The sequence below is a fragment of the Pezoporus flaviventris genome, unplaced genomic scaffold (genome assembly GCF_033815535.1).
Source record: "Pezoporus flaviventris isolate CSIRO_AGI_PZ_B2104156 unplaced genomic scaffold, CSIRO_AGI_Pfla_v1 ptg000086l, whole genome shotgun sequence".
NCBI lineage: Eukaryota > Metazoa > Chordata > Aves > Psittaciformes > Psittacidae > Pezoporus > Pezoporus flaviventris.
Genome location: NW_026892634.1, coordinates 677,482 through 697,344, shown reverse-complemented (window position 1 = coordinate 697,344; position 19,863 = coordinate 677,482). Strand labels below are relative to the sequence as shown.

General features: G+C 37.6%; 1 protein-coding gene across 2 annotated transcripts in view; it reads left to right on the top strand.

Moving 5' to 3' along the window:
- The window catches only part of ADAMTS19 (ADAM metallopeptidase with thrombospondin type 1 motif 19), a 149,924-nt gene that overhangs the window by 41,567 nt on the left and 88,494 nt on the right, over positions 1–19,863 (top strand). For both annotated transcript variants that reach the window (XM_061475659.1, XM_061475658.1), the window contains exon 7: positions 11,162–11,205. In XM_061475659.1, coding sequence (XP_061331643.1) covers positions 11,162–11,205 — 44 coding nt within the window. The remainder of the gene's footprint in view (positions 1–11,161; positions 11,206–19,863) is intronic.

Here is a 19,863-nt window from a genome sequence, read left to right as displayed (position 1 = left end):
AAGGACAGAATGATAAGCCTAGGGTTGGGCTTAGTGATATTTTTTGAGGCTGACCTTGGACTGGAAGACTTTCAGAGTCCCCTTCCAAAGAAAATTCCTGTGATTGGACATATTGGAATACAATTGTTCTGTCCAGTGATTCCCTAAATTTCCATTTTGGAGAGCCTGTCACATAGAAGAAAGAAACAAAGAAGTCCAAATTGTCTGGTGACAGTTTTGTTGCTACTTTTGCTGTTTCATCCCATGTCTTTTGTTAGAAAAATGCACACCCATCTCTTCTTACTCTGTGCCGTCCTCTTCTGTTTGTTGTCTTTGTTTTATGGATTGCTGGGGCTTTGAGGGGGCTGATTAGTTTTTGTGAAACATCTGTATGTTAGCTAAGCAGTAGTCCTTCACACAGGCTGCTCTGAACTACTGTGGAAGACATAAGTAATGTTCTCTGTAACAGATTTCCATTAGGTCATCAGAAAACATACTTGGGATGACAGACTGGAAAAAAAATTTTCAGATTAAGGCTTCTAACTGATTTTAATAGCAGTGAGTGTGTTGGTAGGTGAAGAGTCTAGATGAAGAAGGAAAGATGTGAGTGAGCAAGGGCCAAGGCATAAAGGGTGAATGAGTACAATACCTGGCATTGAGTTGATAAGCATAGCTAATAGACCTTCTTACATCTAATTGTACTTTGTGACTGTTCAAGGGTAATTGAGCAATTGCATACTGCTTGGTTACTAGAAATGTGAGACTGTTGAGTGACTTCTTTCCTATGTCTGGCTCTCCTATTTGGGACACCGGAGGCAGTCGAAAACAGCAGCAGCTTGACGGAGTGTTGGGTGCTTCAAGCCTGCGTCTGCCAGAAGAGTAAGTCTAGGGCTGCATTTTTTAGATGGAAGGTGTATCTTAAAAATAGTAATGTATTATGTAACACATTTTTTCTCTCATTTTTTCATCTTCACCTTAACTAGCCTTTATGGGAAGGTGGAGAAAAATTCTGAACTGATGCGAGTGAGGTGTTTGTTAAGCAGTTGGGAGACAGTGGTCTGGAGATGTCTTTAGCAGCCAGTCCATTTGAACACAGGCATTTTTGAATTTCACAAAGCATTTCTAAATGGTAAAAAAGCTTTAGAAAGCATATGTTAAGGCACGCTTTTCTGGTGTGCTTTGTAATAATGATGTTCAGATTTCACAGAATCATAGAATGGTTAGGATTGGAAAGAACCTTAAAGATCATTTGATTCCAACCCGCCTGCTATGGTCAGGGACACCTTGACTAGATCAGGTTGTCCAAAGTTGCGTCCAGCCTGGCTTTCAACACTACCAGGGGTGGGGCAGCCACAGCTTCTCTGGGTAACCTGTTCCAGTGCTTCACCACTCTCACAGTAAATAATTTCTTCCTAATATCTGATCTAAATCTGCCCTCTTTCAATTTAAAGACATTCACTTATTCTTTCACTGTATGTCTTTGTACAAAGTCCCTCTCCAGCTTTCTTATAGGCCCTCCTTTAGTACTGCAAGGCTGCTATAATGTCTCCAGATTTCTTGTAGGGCCCCTTTAGGTATTGGAAAATCGTTACAAGGTCTCCCCTAAGCCTTCTCTTCTCCAGGCTGAACAAGGCCAACTCTCTCAGCCTGTCTTCATAGGATTGGTGCTCCAGTCCTCTGATCATGGGCCTCCTGTGGACTTGCTCCAGAGCTGCCTGCAATTTTTTACCTGTCAGTTTCAATACATTTTTTTGAAGTAGATCTCTGATCAGTGTTAAGGAAATTGAAGTAGAGAGCAGGGAAGTGATTGGTTGGATGTCAGATAGCAAGGCAGTGGTGGAGCCAGAAATTAGAGGTCTGTTCTTTTGACATTTTTACTTTTTCAGTGGTATTACTCTCCAAACTGTACTGCCTCCCATCTCAGAGCTGCTTTAGCTGTTAATAAATCATACCAGTGCAGTTTGCTGACTCTGGGAATGTTTTGCTAATCCAGGCTCCTTCTGCACATCATCAGGTTTATGGTATAGCTGACCCCATGTGTGGCTCCACTTATGTGTTTTGTTAATTCAGAGCCTCATTCTGTTTTGCAAACACAGAGCAAGCTTCCTTGTCAGAACTTTCAAACAGCTTTGGACAGCAGACCTGCTTTACTGAGAGAAATAATTTTGTTTAGACAGATGAACACCAACTGCTTGTTATTGCTCAAGTAAAATTGTAAAGTTTTGATTATCTAACACATTCTGTGGCAAGCCTCCTAAAACTTACCCATACCTCCATTTTTGTCTTGCACAATAACAGAACAGCAAGAGTGCTTTGAAAAAGCTTTCCTGTGCTTTCACATGCCAGTTGTGTGTAGTAACCAGAAGAGTTAGAAATGAAGGAGTGAGTGTTCCACAGTGATAATTTGTAATGCTTAACTACAGAGCAAAATATGTTTGTAACAGACTGTTACTTAACAAAGAGTTGTCATAACCTGGTCATAAGAAAGGTACTTTTCAAGACTTACTCTTGCATTTGTTATATAAAGCAGAAGGCAAAACCATCTTTTCCCCACGACCTTCTTTGCTGTCCAGATAGTCTCTAATGAATCTGCTAACAATTTGTTTGTTTCACTTTACTGAGTTCCTATTTCAGCCTGTGAAGTTTTGTTTGCTTTCCTTTTAAATTGGCTTGTTCCGATGCAGTAATGTCCTGTTTAAAATATGGTGTCAGAAGGAAGGAAGGAAGACAGAAAGAAAAAGTTTGGATGATGTATTTAGAAAAGATCCCTAGGAAGGTTAGTGTTGGGTTAAAAGGTAAGACAGTTTAGCAGAAAATAAACCCCTTGTGTTCCATCTGGTCCTCAGATATTAGAGGGGCTGGGTGCAGCTGGGTTAAGATTCTGAGTGATGCCCAATTTTCCACTAACACTCTGGTAGTGTTCAATATATTGAACAATCATGATTCCAGATGAAGTAATAATGCACTTCACGTTCAGTCTAATAATGCTCATGAACTCGTGTGGCCACACTGAAGGATTTGGTCACGTTTAATGGGAAAACTATTATGATTAGCTACTTAAACAGTGCAGTTTATTGAAGCAACAGATACAAGTTCTTATGGATTGCTGGTGATAAATACACTGTCTACAAAAGCTCGTGCAAATAATAGGTTATACAAGCATGTGATAAAGTTATTAATAACACAGCCTGGCTTTAAAATGTAAAAGTGAAAAGTAACTCTATATATAGATTCCTAATTTTCCCGGGGAAGCACTTGGTACAGTGCAAGTCTTACCCAAAGACATCCCTATGAGGGGGAAGAAAGGTCGAGCCCATCGACCGGTCCCAGGAGTCAAGGGTAATCTGCTGATTGAATCTTCCTAGACTCGGCCACAATGATGTCTTCCCTAATATTCCCCCTTCCTTGGGCCATTTTATACTATTTTTCACCTTCAAGGTGGAGCTTGAGTGCCTCTAGTCATGCATACCTTTATTATTATTGGTGTAAAATTCTCTCTCTTAGCTTTTAAAGGTATATACCATAAAGAATTCAAAGAGCATGCTCAAAGAGGGGTGGTCTCACTTTGGAGGTGGGTAGCATTGGAGATGGAGGTGTGGTTTTTGTATTAAAATGCATTATAATGAAGCAAAGTTTGCACAAAGGGCAACACTTTGTCAAAAGATGACAGGCTCTTGGCTCAGGGTAGCAATTATGCAGCTTACTGGTTTTTAGTACCACCTAGTTCCCATCTCTGCTGGTGTTATGACAGAGCGCGGCTGCAGAGTCTCCACTCCACTCCACCCTCTGTCAATGTTACCATGGGAACTGCTGTGGAGTGAATTTCTGGTATACCACGTGTAGCCTGAAAGTCCATTTTTCCATTATGTGTGAACAATGTTATATTTTTAATATAAGTTTAATTTCTAATTACTCCACAGCTAGGTATAAAGATAATGTGAGAATTAAGACGTAAATGTTTTAAGGACTCCTGTTAGAACTATCATAAATAAGCATTATTACTTTAGAGATATATATATCAGGAAGTACTTTTCTCTGAGGAAAAAATATACCATGATTCATCAACATCCTCCTTGTCTTTTAAGTTACAAAGTGTGAGGGCACAGAGATAAGCCTTGCATTTGATGGCCACTGAGATGGTATTACTAGTTGCTATCTGCATAGACTGTCAAACCTGAATGAGATTACTGAAAGTAAGCAGGAAAAGGCCCATGGCATCCATAGTTGCTCTACGATGATGCTTAAGTTCTTCTATTGCTCTTGCTGCAAACAAGGTAATGAAACCTTTGAAGTGTAACACCTCCTCCCCCCCCCCCCCCCAAAAAAAAAGAACCCTAATACAAGAATGAGGCAGAATCTACCTTCACTTAAAAATTATGTATCGTGCTGTTTTTCCAGTGTGTAGGTCAATGTGTGTCACAATGGTTTTTAGACAAATGTGTAAATAAGAAATTAATTTTTAAAAAATCAAGTTCTGTATTCTTCTCAGAATTGCCATTTTCACATGTGCTTGTGTTAGAAAGCAGACCTCTGATTTTCCTAGCATCAGATATAAAATGATATTCCATGTTCACAGTGTACATCTGCTGTTCATTCTTATTGATCTGCAGTATCTGAAATTTCTTTGTTCTGGGTGATATTTAATTGAAATAGTGCTGCAAGGCATTTTCACTGTAAGAAACTGCTTCAAATAGATAAAAGTATAAACAACAATTAGATTTGCTAAATATTGTTTCTTTTCCAGTCGTTCAAACCCTCCAGAACTCTCCCCAAAGTTTGGACAAGAATTTCTTAAGCTTTGCTATTATGCATGCCTTCCAATGCACAGAAGTAGAACAGTTCTTTTTCTGGCTTTTCCTGGTACTACCTTTCTGATTATTAAGTTTTAAACCAAACCAAACCAAAGATACGTCCTTAAGAAAATCAGAGGTAGAGGACTGTGAATGACCCCTGCATAGAAACTTAACATTACAGAGCCCAAAAAGGCTGCAGTCTTTGGCAGTCCAAAATTGTTGAAATGTAATGGGATAGAGTTATTAAGCTGCTACTGCTGGCCTTGAACTTTTAATAAAATTCAGCTCTTGCAAGTGCATGATGAGAGATAAAGTTTTTCTTTATTTTGTTTTCAGAGTTATATTTTTCTCATCACTGTAATTTCAGTACTGCCCACTGTGTAGTTTTGCAAAGCTTCACGATGTTTACTGCTTGGGGATTTTTTCACATCAGCTGCAAACATTAAGGGAGTTTATGAGAATCTTAAATGCCCTTAATATTAGTTATTTACTGAAAGGATTGTAGATACATCAGGAAGCATGGAAATGTGAAAAGAGCATACTTTAGAATGAACAGTGTCTTTTTAAAAACCTCACAATCTCCTATGTTTATCACTTTAATCTTAAAACATGTATTTTTATCTTGCGTATCTTAAAAGTTGCATTAATTTTAAATCATCGCATGCTGTTTGCTTTAGTTGTGGTTTTTTTTCTTCTTCTCTAAGTTCAGGTTGTCTGAAGTGGTAGTGCTTGTAATAATACACGTGAGAAAAATATGCAAGAATTTACCTGTTTCTGTCAGTTTTATGTTTTGAACATAAGTATTCATAAGTATTTATGTTTTGAACAGAAGTATTCAGGCTACTTATGTTCTGTTCATTTGTACAGACAACATTACAGAACAGATTTTTTTTTTTCTATGAACAAGGGTTTTTTTATTCTAGTTAGCATCCCATGAATAAGTTTATGGACAACAGTGTGGTTGGCAAATTCTGTTTAAAATATGAATTCCTAGTAGTTAGGAAATAGTTTAATCCTAGTGACTGTTAATAATTCCACCAGTTCTCATCTGAGGTATTGCTGAAGGATACAACTTGGAAAAATTATAAATCACTATCACTGTGTCTTTTGCTGTCAGTTTTGTTTTATTTGCTGTTGGTTGGTTGGTTGGTTGGATTTTTTTCCTGCATATAGTCTTTGCTTTTCATTTAAAATGCAGCATGATTTAGTTTTAGGTGGTCCTGTGAGGAACAGGGAATTGGACTCCATGAACCTTATGGGTCCCTTCCAACTTGAAATATTCTATGGTTCTGTGATGACACAGACCTGAACTGAATTTTGACTCTCTGATTTAGTGCAAGTCCCTAACATTAAATTCAGTTGGTTATTTTTACTTTTTTTTTTCTGAATAACAAACCTAGACAGTCTCAAGACAAAGATTTCAAAGAAAGGAAGATTAACTGTGTCCTGAAGTATACCATGGCCACCGTTACGTACTTTCAGAATGGACAGTTGTGTCCTATGTCTAATTTTTGTTACATCAGCTTTCAGCCATGGATCTCTTTGTACCCTCAGCTGCTGTTAGAAAGCTCCTCCCTATTTAAATACTTGTAGATTCTGCTCAAATCACAACTCATCTTTCTCTTAGATTAATTTAGAGAGGTTTCTAAGCCTGTTTCTCCATGTGTAATCATTCTTTTAGCTCTTTCCAAACCTTTTCCTGTTAGCCAGATTGTTTTTTTGAAGCGTAAGTGTAAAAATTGGACACAGTATTGTGTGAACCGTTGTACTGGTGCCATGTCTGATATTTTCCTGCATCTTTATCCAAGGATACTATTCACTCCTACTGCCTGATTTCATATGTTCTTTTCTGTTTTATTGTTATTCTCATGGTGGTGTTGTATCTGGAGAAGTTTGGGGGCCCAGTTTTGGGTACATTAAAATAAAAGTTACTCAGCTGACTCATCTTTTAATTTTATTTGTCTTCATTTCTATTTGTAGTCTACCAGAAATAATTTAATTTTTGAACTTTACCAATAGTGCTCTCTTACTGTCTTTCAGGTCATTGATTAATGCTAATGCTGCCTAGATTTTGTTGACTCCAGTCAAAAACACCTTCCTTGGCTTTCTAACATTTCTGTATCTGTTTTGAGATGTTAGCTATACATTCAATTCAGTTGTTTGTTCATTTATCACACTTCTGATACTTATCACACACCTGTTATTTTTTAGTTTGGCTAATATTTATATTATTGTTTTTAGTCACAGTTTTATTTTAAAAAGCCTAAGTGATATGTTAAGTGTTTAAAATATTTGAATATAGTATTTCATGATTTACTAAAATACACTGCCCTGTGCATACTGGTGCATTTGAATTTACACTCAAAATACTAAACAGTTTCTGAAATAGATGTTATGGTAGTAATATTGTGCATTTTTTTAAATTCCCAACTGAACAGTAAATATGTAATTTATTTTTTAGCCAAATAACTCCAAAATTGATTTTTATTTATTTTTTAAGTGCATTTAGTAGTGAGTATACTGTGCTTAGTTTATATGTGGGAATCATTTCAAAATGACCTTTTACATGAAGAGCCGAGAACATCTGCTGTTGTCATTATTCACTTAGCATGGTGCAAACAAAGGCATTTGCAATGTGATGATGAAGTTATTTACACAAGGACTATTAGTTGCAACCATCCTTTAAAAAAAAAAACATGGTTTGAGAAAACTTGTTGCTTGCTAAATAAGCCTCAAATATATCTTAAAAAATTGTAAGTGCTAGAATCAATGACAACAGCAGGAGTTAGACTGCAGCTTCAAGCCTACACTACTACTTTTATCGCAGAATCATAGAATACTTAGGGTTGGAGAGGACCTTAAGATCATTTAGTTCCAGCCCTCCAGCCAAGGGAAGGGACACCCCCCACTAAACCATGTCACCCAAGCCTCTGTCCAGCCTGGCCTTGAACACTGCCAGGGATGGAGCATTCACAACTTCCCTGGGCAACCCATTCCAGTGCCTCACCACCCTCACAGGAAAGAGCTTCCTTCTTATACCCAATCTAAACTTCCCCTGTTTAAGTTTTAACCTGTTACCCCTTGTCCTATAACTACAGTCCCTAATGAATAATCCCTCCCCAGCATCCCTATAGCTCCCCTTCAGATACTGGAAGGCTGCTATGAGGTCTCCACGCAGCCTTCTCTTCTCCAGGCTGAGCAGCCCCACCTTTCAAAGTTGTAAAGATTAGAGAAATTAAGAAATTGAAAGTAGGGTGAAAGCCATAATGAAGATTTGGCAGACTGGTATAATTTGTTATCAGAATTATCTTCTGTTTCTTCTTTCCTCCAATCTACTGTATGAAAACAAAATTAATTGGACAATAAAACCAATAAATAAAAAAACTTCGACTAGTATGCCAAAAACAAGTGTTAAATTTATATAAAATTACAAATTAATGCAAAAGCCTTGATTCTTCTTTAGTCTTCTTCTACTCTTTTTGATGTCTTCTGTTGTATATCCCATCTACACTTCAGAATTTATTTTAACAAAGAGAATGTAAAGACTTACTTTATATTTAGAAATTGAATAGTTAATCTTTGTTTACTGTGAAGGCCCTACATAATGCTATATTATTTGATTAAAAATGTGCTAATGAAATACAATTTTCTGAAAAAATGAATTAGTCGTTACACGTTCTTGCTTCTAGTTCTTTTCTAGGCTTAGTCAGCTTGTTCAAGCTTGGAAATCAGTCCCGATATCTTATAAAAGTTCCTCTTTTCTCTCACTTGAATAAGGACCACTTTTCCCTTCCGTATGCGTTTAGAATAATGAGCAATGTTTGCTGGATATTGGTTAGAAAGGGGGACTTTAGTGTTCTTTAAGCAGTTTCTTGCTGTCAGTGTTAGACTCAGTTACTAACTTGCACCATGAATTCTTCTATTTACATTAATGGTAATGCTCATATCTTTGCTGTATTTTGCTAAGAGAGGGAGGAAAAGAACAAAGACTCTCAGTGGCTTTCCTGAGGTCTTTGTGATGTGCTTTATTGCTCTATTTTATATCTCCTCTTACTTGGAAGACTCCATATCCTGTCTTTTGTGTAGTTTCAGTATGCCAGTTCCATATATATGTATATATATAAAAAAAATTTCATATGTGTATACATATGTATATGTTATATATACACACCAGAGCATTGTTATGCTGGAATATTCAAGTTACCATGTGGGAATTAGAGAGTGGTTTCTGTGAGAGTCATTGGCAGATCTAGCTAGAGCTGTAAATCTGTACTAAGGAACCTAGTCTCAAATGTATGTAATGCATTCATATTCTTGGAAGTTAAAGGAGGTATTACATTATTTCAATGTAAATCAGGAACTAAGAATGTTTTATTGTGCATTCCTCTTGCCAAATCATAGCAGTACTGTTTCCCCCAAGCCCCATAATGAAACTCTGGATGCATAGCATAGCCATAGTCACAGTCAGCCAAGAAAGAAAAACAAAACAAAATCAACTCAGTAATGTATGAGAACAAAGCTGTTACATAAGCAGAAACCTCATGGGTATAGGCAATTTTTAAATGTCAGATGGTATTCTTTTACATTTGCCTTTTTTTTTTTTTTTTTACATCAGTTAATATTTATGGTAGTTGTATGAGTGTGTGTGGAAGACAGTCTCTGTCTTTAGATTGCCTTTACACATGTTCTCTTGCTTCACCACAAGTCCCATATTTCTAATGGTTTTGTCATATTGCTTAACAAGACAATAAGTCCCTTGTGTCACATAGCACAAAACAAAGAATTGTGTTACAACCCAGTGCGTTAATGCAATTTTTGTAGGTTTGAAAAAAATAGAAAAACTTCCTTCTGTATCTGATTATAGTTTCTTGTTCACCACCTTTGGTTCTATTTCCAGGGCTCTTCTAAGAGGATTCCCAGAGTTTATCAGTTTATTCACAAAATTTGTTTCTAGTTGCTGTTGGTTTGCTTTTCTACTCTGTGATTATCTGGCAATAGTTACTCAAGATCAAAAGCTATATATCCCCATGTCTCTGGCTATGTGGCCTTTAACAAGTGTCAGAAATTTGCCAGCCTCTAAAGGTTGCTTTGGGGTCTACATTACTCTGTGGTACTAGTCTGTGGGAAACAAACAAGCCAAATCACAAAAAGCTGTTGGAGTAGTTACATTTATAAAAATGATAAGTATCACTAGTCCACTCTCCCATCTCAAGCACCAAATCATTCCTGCATTTAAGTTCCTGGAAAATGAGTGGTTCTATATGTGTGTATGTTTATCATTATCAATCTTTGTGTATGTATCTATGTATCTCTGTAGACAGAATATAAAAATGAACTCTATCTGGCCCATATGGTCTCTTTCTAAAAATAGAGATCACTGCTCTTTGGTACAGTTAGAAACCAGAAACTTCTTGAGTACATGTTGGAATGAAATTCAAGTAACTAGTTAGTATTTTGCTTAGATGTTATATGTGGTATGGAGGGTTGCTGTTTGTTCCCTATTGGTTCCCTCGTCCCCTCCCAAGTTTTTGCATACCTCAGCAGCCCTATTTTTACTTAAATTAAAAAAAAAAAAAAAAAAACAAACATGAGTTACAAACACTCCAGTAAAAAGCAGCTTTTCCTTTGCTCTTTTGGTAACTTTATTATGTGTCTCTGAGAACAGGTAAAATAGGTGTTAAATTAAAATGAATCCCAAGAAGATGTTGTTTAACACAGAGGTTAAATATTAATTCCACTTCATGCAACTGAGCAGTCTTATTTATAGAGCTGTGGCTGGACTAAAATCTGTGTTGGCGATAGGATAGTCTTCTCCAAGTGAATTAATTTGTAAGTTTCCACTACTAGAATAAGATGCCCTAGCATTAACATTTCTCCAGAATGTGCTCCTATTAGTAATTTTAACCACTGACTTTTTTTGTGGTTTTTTTTTGACTTTCTGACTCTTATTTCTGATTTAAATGCTGGATTGCAATGCTGCATTTAGATCTCATATTGTAACACTAAAGATATTTCCTGTTCGAATGCAAGGAAAGACTAGCTTTAGACTTGTTACATTTCAGGGTACCTTATGGGGAAAACCAAACCAAACCAAACCAAGCCACCTCCCCGCTGAAAAAAAACAAAACCAAAACCCCAGAAATTAGGTACAATTCAATATATATGTATGGTACATATTTTGTCACCTGAGTACTCCTAAATCAGTTCTGAGAACTGGAGTTTAAGTGTTCTGGGTAATCCTGGCCTTCGCTTCCTCATGCTCATTGTTGAGATAATGGTGTTTTGTCTTTATTCATTGAGCCATACAAAATATTTGTAAATAGGTTACACAGTCATTACCAGCCTGACAGCTTGGCTTGCTTAACATTTTTCTTTTCCCCCCATTCTAGGAAGGATTTCTGTGTACATAAAGATGAACCATGTGATACTGTTGGTAAGTAAATAAATGTAAGACCCTCTGTGTATAAACCACTTCAAACAGTAAGTGTTACATGAATAAAGATGTGAAACTAAAAGATGGTGCAGCATTGGTGAAAGGTAGCAGCATTGGTGATGGATAACTGGCAAAAATTCAAAGTACATTTGAGATGTACATCTCAAATGCCAATAATACTTTGTTAAGTTTTTGTATGTTTCTAGCAAAATGATATGTTTAAGTATAGTATTTCCATCTCACTCATAGAGCAAACTTTTAAATATTTTTCTTTTTAATTTCACTGACAGTTTAATACAAAGTTATTTAAACATTATTAATTCAGAATATGAAGCTAAACAAGTTTATTTATGATTCATTTTTTATGAATTGGATTTATTTTGATGCAGCCATGTCTATGATGTTTAAAAAAAGTTTCTGTAATATAGAAGGGTGATACAGTGTCAGTGTAACTTCAGAATAATACAGGATGTGAGAACTATTGTGCAAGTCTTCAACTAAACTGAGTGCTAGCTGCACTGAGTTTTTCTATCAACTGTCAATAATTTAGTTCACACCCTTTAGGGAATACAGTTTTTCAGTGTAAAGATCTGGTGGAAAAGGTAGCAAAAGTTAACAATTCTTCTTTTCAGTTGTAATTCTGGATGAAAATGTGCCATGACACCAAATGTAGGATGTCATAGCATGTTTTTACCCTAGAGTTTCATTCAGCTAATAATAGAAGTTTTTAACAGTTCTGTGTATGTAAATAGAAGTATTCAGAACCTAAATTGTTTCAGTAAGATTATAATAACAGTAACAGACTATTAACTATTATCATGTTTGTGCTCCCTCTTAGGCAGAGGAAAATCAGACTTATTTTCTCCCCGTTTAATTTCAGTGCAAAGGTTTGAGGAGAATTCTTATGTAAACTGTATTATGTCACTATTTGCTTGTCTTTTTTCTTTTACTGCTGTATCATCCCCAGTCAATGTGAGCATGTCTGAAGCGTGGATATGAATGAGATTCCTTATAAATGAAGAAGGGAATGTTTCTCACAGCGGTTAGTGGTTAAGAATTCATAGTATTCTTCCACTATTTGGTATCTTGATCATAGGTGAATTTCATATGACTGGTTGGTGCGCAGAGGCATTTATTTTTGTCTTGTTAAGTGGAAAATGGTTCCTTCCAGCTGACAGACAAAGCAATGTGACAAGGAATCTTTAGCAGCTTATGCTGACCTACGTTGAAGATCAAATCTGGAGTACTTCCAGTATATCTAAATCAGGATAGGCTGATGTCTAGATTTCACAGATAAAGTGAATGTATTCAAGGATTTTGCCTAATAAATGTTTCCTCTTTGGTTGATCCTTGGAAATAATAGAATGGCTGTTTATCTCTGAATTTATCAGTGGAATTTTAAATGAGATAAGTTTGAACTGATTCAAGTATGTAATTCAAAATTCTATAATGAAGAAGCTTAGATGAAATTTGAAAATAAGGCAGTGCATTAATTGTAAGTGCACAAAAAGTAAAGAGTTTGCAGTCTCAGTATAGTGATAAGCAAAATGAAGTAGAGACCTTGGTTGTCCAATTTGGCATTTTGTGGAATGGCTCTTGTGGACTTTCCCTCTCTGCCTATTGTTTAGAATTTCTTCAGGAATTGAAAAATAGTTCATACGTGTCGTTCTTTCCATATAGCTACAATTGTGCAGCAAAACCCAAGGTAATTAATTTCCTGTTGCTCCATAATTTTATCCTAGGAATTTAATAATTAATTTTTTAGATGAATGTAGCACCTTTCTGTAAAATGTGTATCATTTCTTCCATGCACATTGACAGTACTGTAAGTCTATGCTCACTTTTAAGAGATAATGTCTTTCTTTGTAAGCTCTTGTCCACCATCATCCATGAGCTAATCTAAGAAAGAACGTTCAAAAACTAGGGAGAACTTTGTGCATTTCTCTTGAAGAGAATTTTTAAATTGTCTTACTGGCATGGATGTATTACATCGATATGTTAAGGATTCCAGAAATGAAAGTCATGAGAAAGGAATATTTACAGGACAGACCTCATTATTGGAATTGTCTTGTTAGATCACAGCACTTTTCAGTGATGGACACTAAACAGACAAATAACTGGATTTATTTTTTATTCATTAAATGCGAAGACTCACTGTTTTCAGGCTGGTTATGAGTACCCACTTAAGCCTGATGGAGTAAGTGCCAATATTCTGTTATATAGATAAAGTTTTCATGTATTTAGGTGACAAGTAATACATGGTTTAGTGTGAGGTGTCCCTGCCCATGGCAGGGGGGTTGGAACTTAAAGATCTTAAGGACTTTTCCTACCCTAACTATTCTGTGATTCTATACTGTACTTCCTGTCTTGTTGTACTTGAATTACAGAGCTTATGCAGTCTTCAGTTAGTACTTTTTAATTTTTTCTTAAAATGAGAGTGAATTACGTGAAGATTTAGTGGTTTAAAGGTAACATTAACCAAGACCTCTGTTAACCAGAAAAAAGTGTTTACTCAAAATCAAAAATATGTCAAAACTCCCTAGAAATACATAATTTTATTCTTCACTTTGAAACAAAATACATTGTGCCAATCTTCCAAATACTCTTTCACAAAAGCATTTAAGGTGGACAAATATTGCCTTTTTTTCCATAATGATGGGAAACACATTTTAGAATGTTTGTCAAATTTTTACATTCTTAATAATGAGAAAAACTTCTGGCTCTCTTGATGATTAAACACAAAACGTATGAATATTTCATATTTGATAGTTTTGAAAAGTAGGCGTAAATAGAAGAATTAGTTCTGGAATTTTATTCTGTTTTCCAAAGTGTGTTGAAATTTAGTAATATGTTTTTATTTTATGCTTTTCAGATAGATATTAAGTATTATAGTAATGCTAGAAGTGTTTGAAAATCTGCACTGTAGCAGAAAAGTCGGGGGGCTACTTTCTTGCTTCACAGTGTAAATCCAGAATAACTCAAATTAATGCCTTCTTTCACTAATCTTATGTTTCTGTAAAACAATAAGCTACATTCTCATGTGGTGTCAGTCAACCCAGGTCAACTGATTCCAGCTAAGCTATTCTGATTTCAGCATTGTCAGCTGTCACACCCCCAGTCAAATTCTTTTTGGGTGGAGAACCACAAGAGAATTGTTTTAGGCTAAAAGTTGATCACACCCAAGTGTTCTTGAGCTTCCTCTGGTTGGTTGGCTGCAGCACTCTTTGATTTTTATTTTTTTACTTTCCTATTCTGCTTATGTGTATGCTCCCTGCCTCCTATTCCAGCACAGAAGTGAGATCCTGTTACTCTGCCACTGAGTCTCACAGCTCTTCTATAGCTTAAAGATAGGCTTTGGCCCTTGCTTTACTCTATGATAACTACAGACATACTATGATTAAAACAGAGAGCTCATCTGGGGGTGGAAGAATATGTAGATGTTCTTCAAATTAAATTTACTTCAGCTAATTTAAAAATTGGTTTATACCTGTAACTGTCTAAGATTCTCTTCCCCCAGAAGGTAGCTGGGTTTTGGGAACGTGGCATTTCTGTCCTCCAAACAGGTTTTGTTAGCGTAGTCAGAGGGAACTATGTTTTAAATGTGTGGTGAATTGGAGTTTTGTTCTTTTTCTTGTGCTGTAGACAGGTAAAATTATGAGTCTAGATGTCTTAACAAATTTCTGAAAAGTCTAGAAATAATTCAGTTGTTGATTTCCAGAAAATTAAGTCTTTACTAAAAGAATCAGCATGAAACATAAACTGGAGTCTAGTGCACACTGCATTGTTCTCATGTATGCATCTTCTGGTGTTATATTGGATTAACTGAAAGGTGCAGTGATTCATGGGGCAACTTGTTAGTGGGTTATTGCACAAACCTCAGTACTAGCAGATGGAAATCAAAAAGATATTTTCTCACTTCCTTCAGGAGTTGTTAGGCTAACAATTACAGCAAGGCTATCTCCCGAAGCATTTGAATTTCCCTTCCTTTGTCTACCTCTCCTCAGCAGTTAAGATTTTGAGTCTCTGAGGCATACCTCTTTGGTATTACATTTGTTGTTTGCTGCTAGGTACTGTCTTCTATGAAAAACTGTAACAGAGAATTCTTACTGTGAATTGTTACAGGCATGGGCAGATTGCAAAATGATGCTCATCTTCTGATGGCGTCAGTTTGGAGCCTCATTAATCTGCAGGAGTAGAGGGAATGAATGTTTCTAAGGGAGTCTGTGTCCTTTCTGGGACTGCCCCACTTGGAGGCTGCTCAGCCTTGGCTTAGCATCCTTCCACCTCCTTTTCCAGTGTTTCCTTGTGCCAGCAAAATAACTCAGCTAATCAACACAAACACGCTGTTGTATTTAGTGCAAACTGTGGTTGTTTCCTTAACTTGCTGTTGTGGTTTAAACCCAGTCAGGTAACTTGTTCACTCACTCCCCCTCTTCTTTCCCTCCCCCTACTCCCAGAGGGATGGAGAGGAGAATTGAAAAGAATGCAACTCCCACGGGTTTAGAGAAGACCAGTTTAGTAACTAAGGTATAACACAAATCACTACTGCTACCACCAATAATAACAATGATAAAGTAAATAACAAGGGAAGAGAATACATCACCTCACCACCAGCCAACCAATAACTCGCCCCCCCCCCCCCCCCCCCCAGCTCGACCAAGCACTGACCCATACCTCCTCCAACCCTGAAGTCCCAGCCTTTCTGGCTAACTCCCAGTTACATCCTGGGCATGACGTGCTGTGGTATGGAATACCTCTTTGGCTAGCTTGGGTCAGGTGTCCTGTCTCTGCTTCCTCCTGGCTTCCCCTCCTCCCTGGCAGAGCATGAGGCTCACAAAGTTCTTGGCCAAACCAAAACATCCTTGTTATCAGCTCTGTTCCCAAGCCAAAAGTCAAAACACTGCACTGCACCAGCTACCAAGATGGAGAAAAATGACTGCTACTGCTGAACCCAGGACACTTGCTATACAATTTTGTTTGTAGCTTCCATGCAGCTCACTATTTGCACCAAAGCTGTAGGTTAGGTTGATGGACAGGTCCTAGCAGGATGCATGAGAGTTTCTTATGCTCTGGATCCATGTGTTCAGGGATGCACAAAGTCGTTCTTGCAGCACTATCATCTTAAAATGCTTTTCAAAAGGCACAGGCATTAGCATAATTGCTATAGGTGGAAATACTGGCAGGCAGAATGACCCACACAAGATAAGTGAGTTGGCAAATGAGAGAATCAGGAAGGGAACAAAGCATATTCTTTCTCTCCGTTCAGCCTATTACATTGTCTGCATTTCTAGTGCCTCTGATGTGCCTTCTAAGAAGATCTAAAATGTTGGTATGCTGTCATATCGCTGTAAGTTGTAAAGCTCTAGGTAAATATGTCCTTAAAGAACATGTGGAATTTGAAAATAATTTGCAATAATCTGAAAAAGAAATCTTCTATTTTACTATGTGTAAGCTGTTGCTTTAGTAATACTGTCTTATACTGAGTATTAATTGCAGCTCCTATTGGTAGCTGTTGTTTTCCCAAGTGAACTAAATGATCAGAGGGATGGAACACTTCTGTGAGGACAGGCTGAGAGAGTTGGGATTATTCAGCCTAGAGAAGAGAAGACTCTAGGGAAACTTTATTGTGGCCTTTCAGTACTTAAAAGGGGCCTATAAGCAAAATGGGAAGAGACTTTTTAGCAGTGCCTGTTGCAATAGAATGAGGGGTGATGGTTTTAAACTAAAAAAGGAGAGATTCAGGCTGGATGAGGGGAAGAAATGATTACTGCCTACAACAAGGGTGATAAAATACTGGCACAAGTTGCCCAGAGAGATGGTAGATGAACCATACCTGGAGACATTCAAGGCCAGGCTGGATGTGGTTCTGGGCAACCTGTTCTAGTTGAAGATGTCCCTCCTCATTGTAGGGGGGTTGGACTAGATGATCTCTGAAAGTTCCTTCCAACCCAAATTGTTTTGTGCTTCTGTGGTTCTGTAAGTCTATATTGAATGTAGACCAGATATCAGACAATAAGCACCTGAACCTTTGTCTTGTCCCTTCTCATGTGCTTTCTGATTTTTTAGGTAATATCTTCTCTCATCACTTGTCAAAAGTCCACAGGTGTATAACACGTACTCTATAAAATGCTGGGACCTTAGTTCATGTTTCAAAAGATTCATCATAACTAGAAAAATGTCCTAGTTACTCTGATTGTAACTAAATGGAAAACAAAAAAAGGTAGTATTTCCAGATTCAGTTATTGTAAGCCTTTTACTGCACTCAGTTTAAAAAATATGCCTCTGTCAAATGAAGGTGAGGATTTTTCTCTGCATGTATAAATTGAATTTCATTTGACCTAATATGTCAAAATTATGACTAATTTTGAAAATAGCTTTTGCCTTAAATAGAGTGACCTCAGCTGATTGTTTTGATACTATCTTCTTACTGCAGGAGGGAGATGCTTCTTTTGTTTTAAATACATCTCCAGCTGACAGACCTATACTATTCTGCACAATCACCTTTCCTTTAAAGCTGATGCCATTTGAGTATACTCTTAGTCCTGGTTGAAATTCGCAAATACGACATTTCAGAAACAGTAAATGGAGCTTTTCTGATTATTTAAGAAATACATGGTTTCCAGCATTTCACTGATCTTAGAGACGTGTAAGTGCAATGTTTTCATTATGGTCTCCTAGAGAGAAGATAATTAATTGTTGTTTTCAAGTAATACTTTTTAATTTATGGTCTCACAAATGAGCAGGCTTTGCTTAAAAAAAAAAAAAAAGAAGAAAATTTGAACCTGATACTGCATCATTTGGTCCTTTATTTCCAGATACGATTAGGTACCATTTTCAGTTAAAACATCAGCTGTAAGAACATTTGTTACCATAAATGTGCTTCCATATAAGCTGTTTACTAGAAAGCAGTTTCCAGTAAAATCCTGACATTGCAACCTCTAAACAAAACTCCCTTAAAACCTCTTGTCAGATTGTTTTAGGGGGATGGTACAAATATGGGATATTACGAATTTCTAACTTGGGTTATAGTGTTGCAGAGATAAAAACAATAGCAGAAAATTCAGGTGCCATGAGGTCTTCATTGTGTTGCAAAGTACCTAAACAGCATGGATGCAAATAATAACCAGTAGGGAATCAGACAGACTTCTACACAATAAAGACCACAAAACAAAGAGAAAGAACATGTCTTCCGTCCGACTTAGCAAAATGCCAGACATAGATTTATTTACCTTTCTAATGTGAAAGCTGTAGATCCTTAATACAAAGGACTTGGCCTTTTCCTCCAAAACTTGCCTCCAGGGGCAACGGTTTAGTCCAGCTCTATCCATTAAGATATACAACAGATACAGGAAATAGGCAGGCTATCACTGTCAGTGGAGGTTAATGCTAGAAATACTGGACCTGAATGCTTAGGGCCTATTACCAATGAACAAGAAGACAAAGAAGTTGCACAGAACATGGGCAGCACAACTGCAGAAGTAAACTTCAGAAGTTTAAAGCTAGTTCAGTTAGATATGTACTGCAGAACAGGAGCCCTTGCAGTGTTAGCAGTATAGGCAGGGTTAGTCTTCCTTCCTCCCTAAAGCTTCTTGTGGCTAGACAAGATAGGTTTACTGGACCCTCCACTGTTTCTCTAGAGGAAGGGAAGGGAGGGAAGAGTTGCTGCTACTGTGTTTTTAGTGGGCATATTTGGTTTAACAAGGATACAGAAGCAAGGGAAGTCTGTTCCCTGTCTTCCATCCCTGGTGGTGTTCAAGGGCAGATTGGACAGAGCTTTGGGTGACTTGGTTTAGTGGGAGGTGTCCCTGCCCTTGGCAGGGGGGTTGGAACTGAATGATCTTAAGGCCCTTTCCAACCCTAAATATTCTATGATTCTATGATTCCAAGCCCTACACGCTGTCAGAACTGGATCCTGCAGCATGTATCCTTTTCTGGAAGATGCTGACAGCGGCTTATGTTGTTTAGAAAGTGCGTTTTGTTTGTTTCTTCTCTTCCGCTGAGGCACAGTTGTGGAAGAACTGCACTTAAGGCAGTTACAGATCAATACTGTAGGTTGTTCAGTTGCTGACACTTCAAGGGGTGCAAGGGAGATTTCTGATTAGTCAAGGAAAACATGAATCCATAAGCACTGAGGCCTGTCATTTACAGTATGTACTAACTTTGACATGCATTTTTGGTAACAGGTTTCTCCGAAAGAGAAGTAGGCTGAAAGTAGGTGGTAGGCTAGAACTACCTCTACAAAGGATGGAGTATAGAACCTATGTATAGCTCCTGCCCTTGACAGGTGCAAGATGTGGGCTTGTGAGAACTTCCTGAAGTTCAACAAGGCCAAATGCAAGGTCCTGCACCTGGGTTGGGGCGATCCCAAGCACAGGTACAGTCTGGGCAGAGAAGGGGTTGAGAGCAGCCCTGAAGAGAAGGATATGGGGGTGTTGGTCGATCAGAAACTGAACATGACCTGTCAATGTGTGCTTGCAGCCCAGAAAGCCAACTGTATCCTGGGCTGCATCAAGAGGAGCATGACCAGCAGGTCGAGGAAGGTGATTCTGCCCCTCTACTCTGCTCTTGTGAGACCCCACCTACAGTACTGCATCCAGCTCTGGGGCATCCAACATATGAAGGATGTGGACAAGCTGCGACCTGTGATTTTCAGCCTGG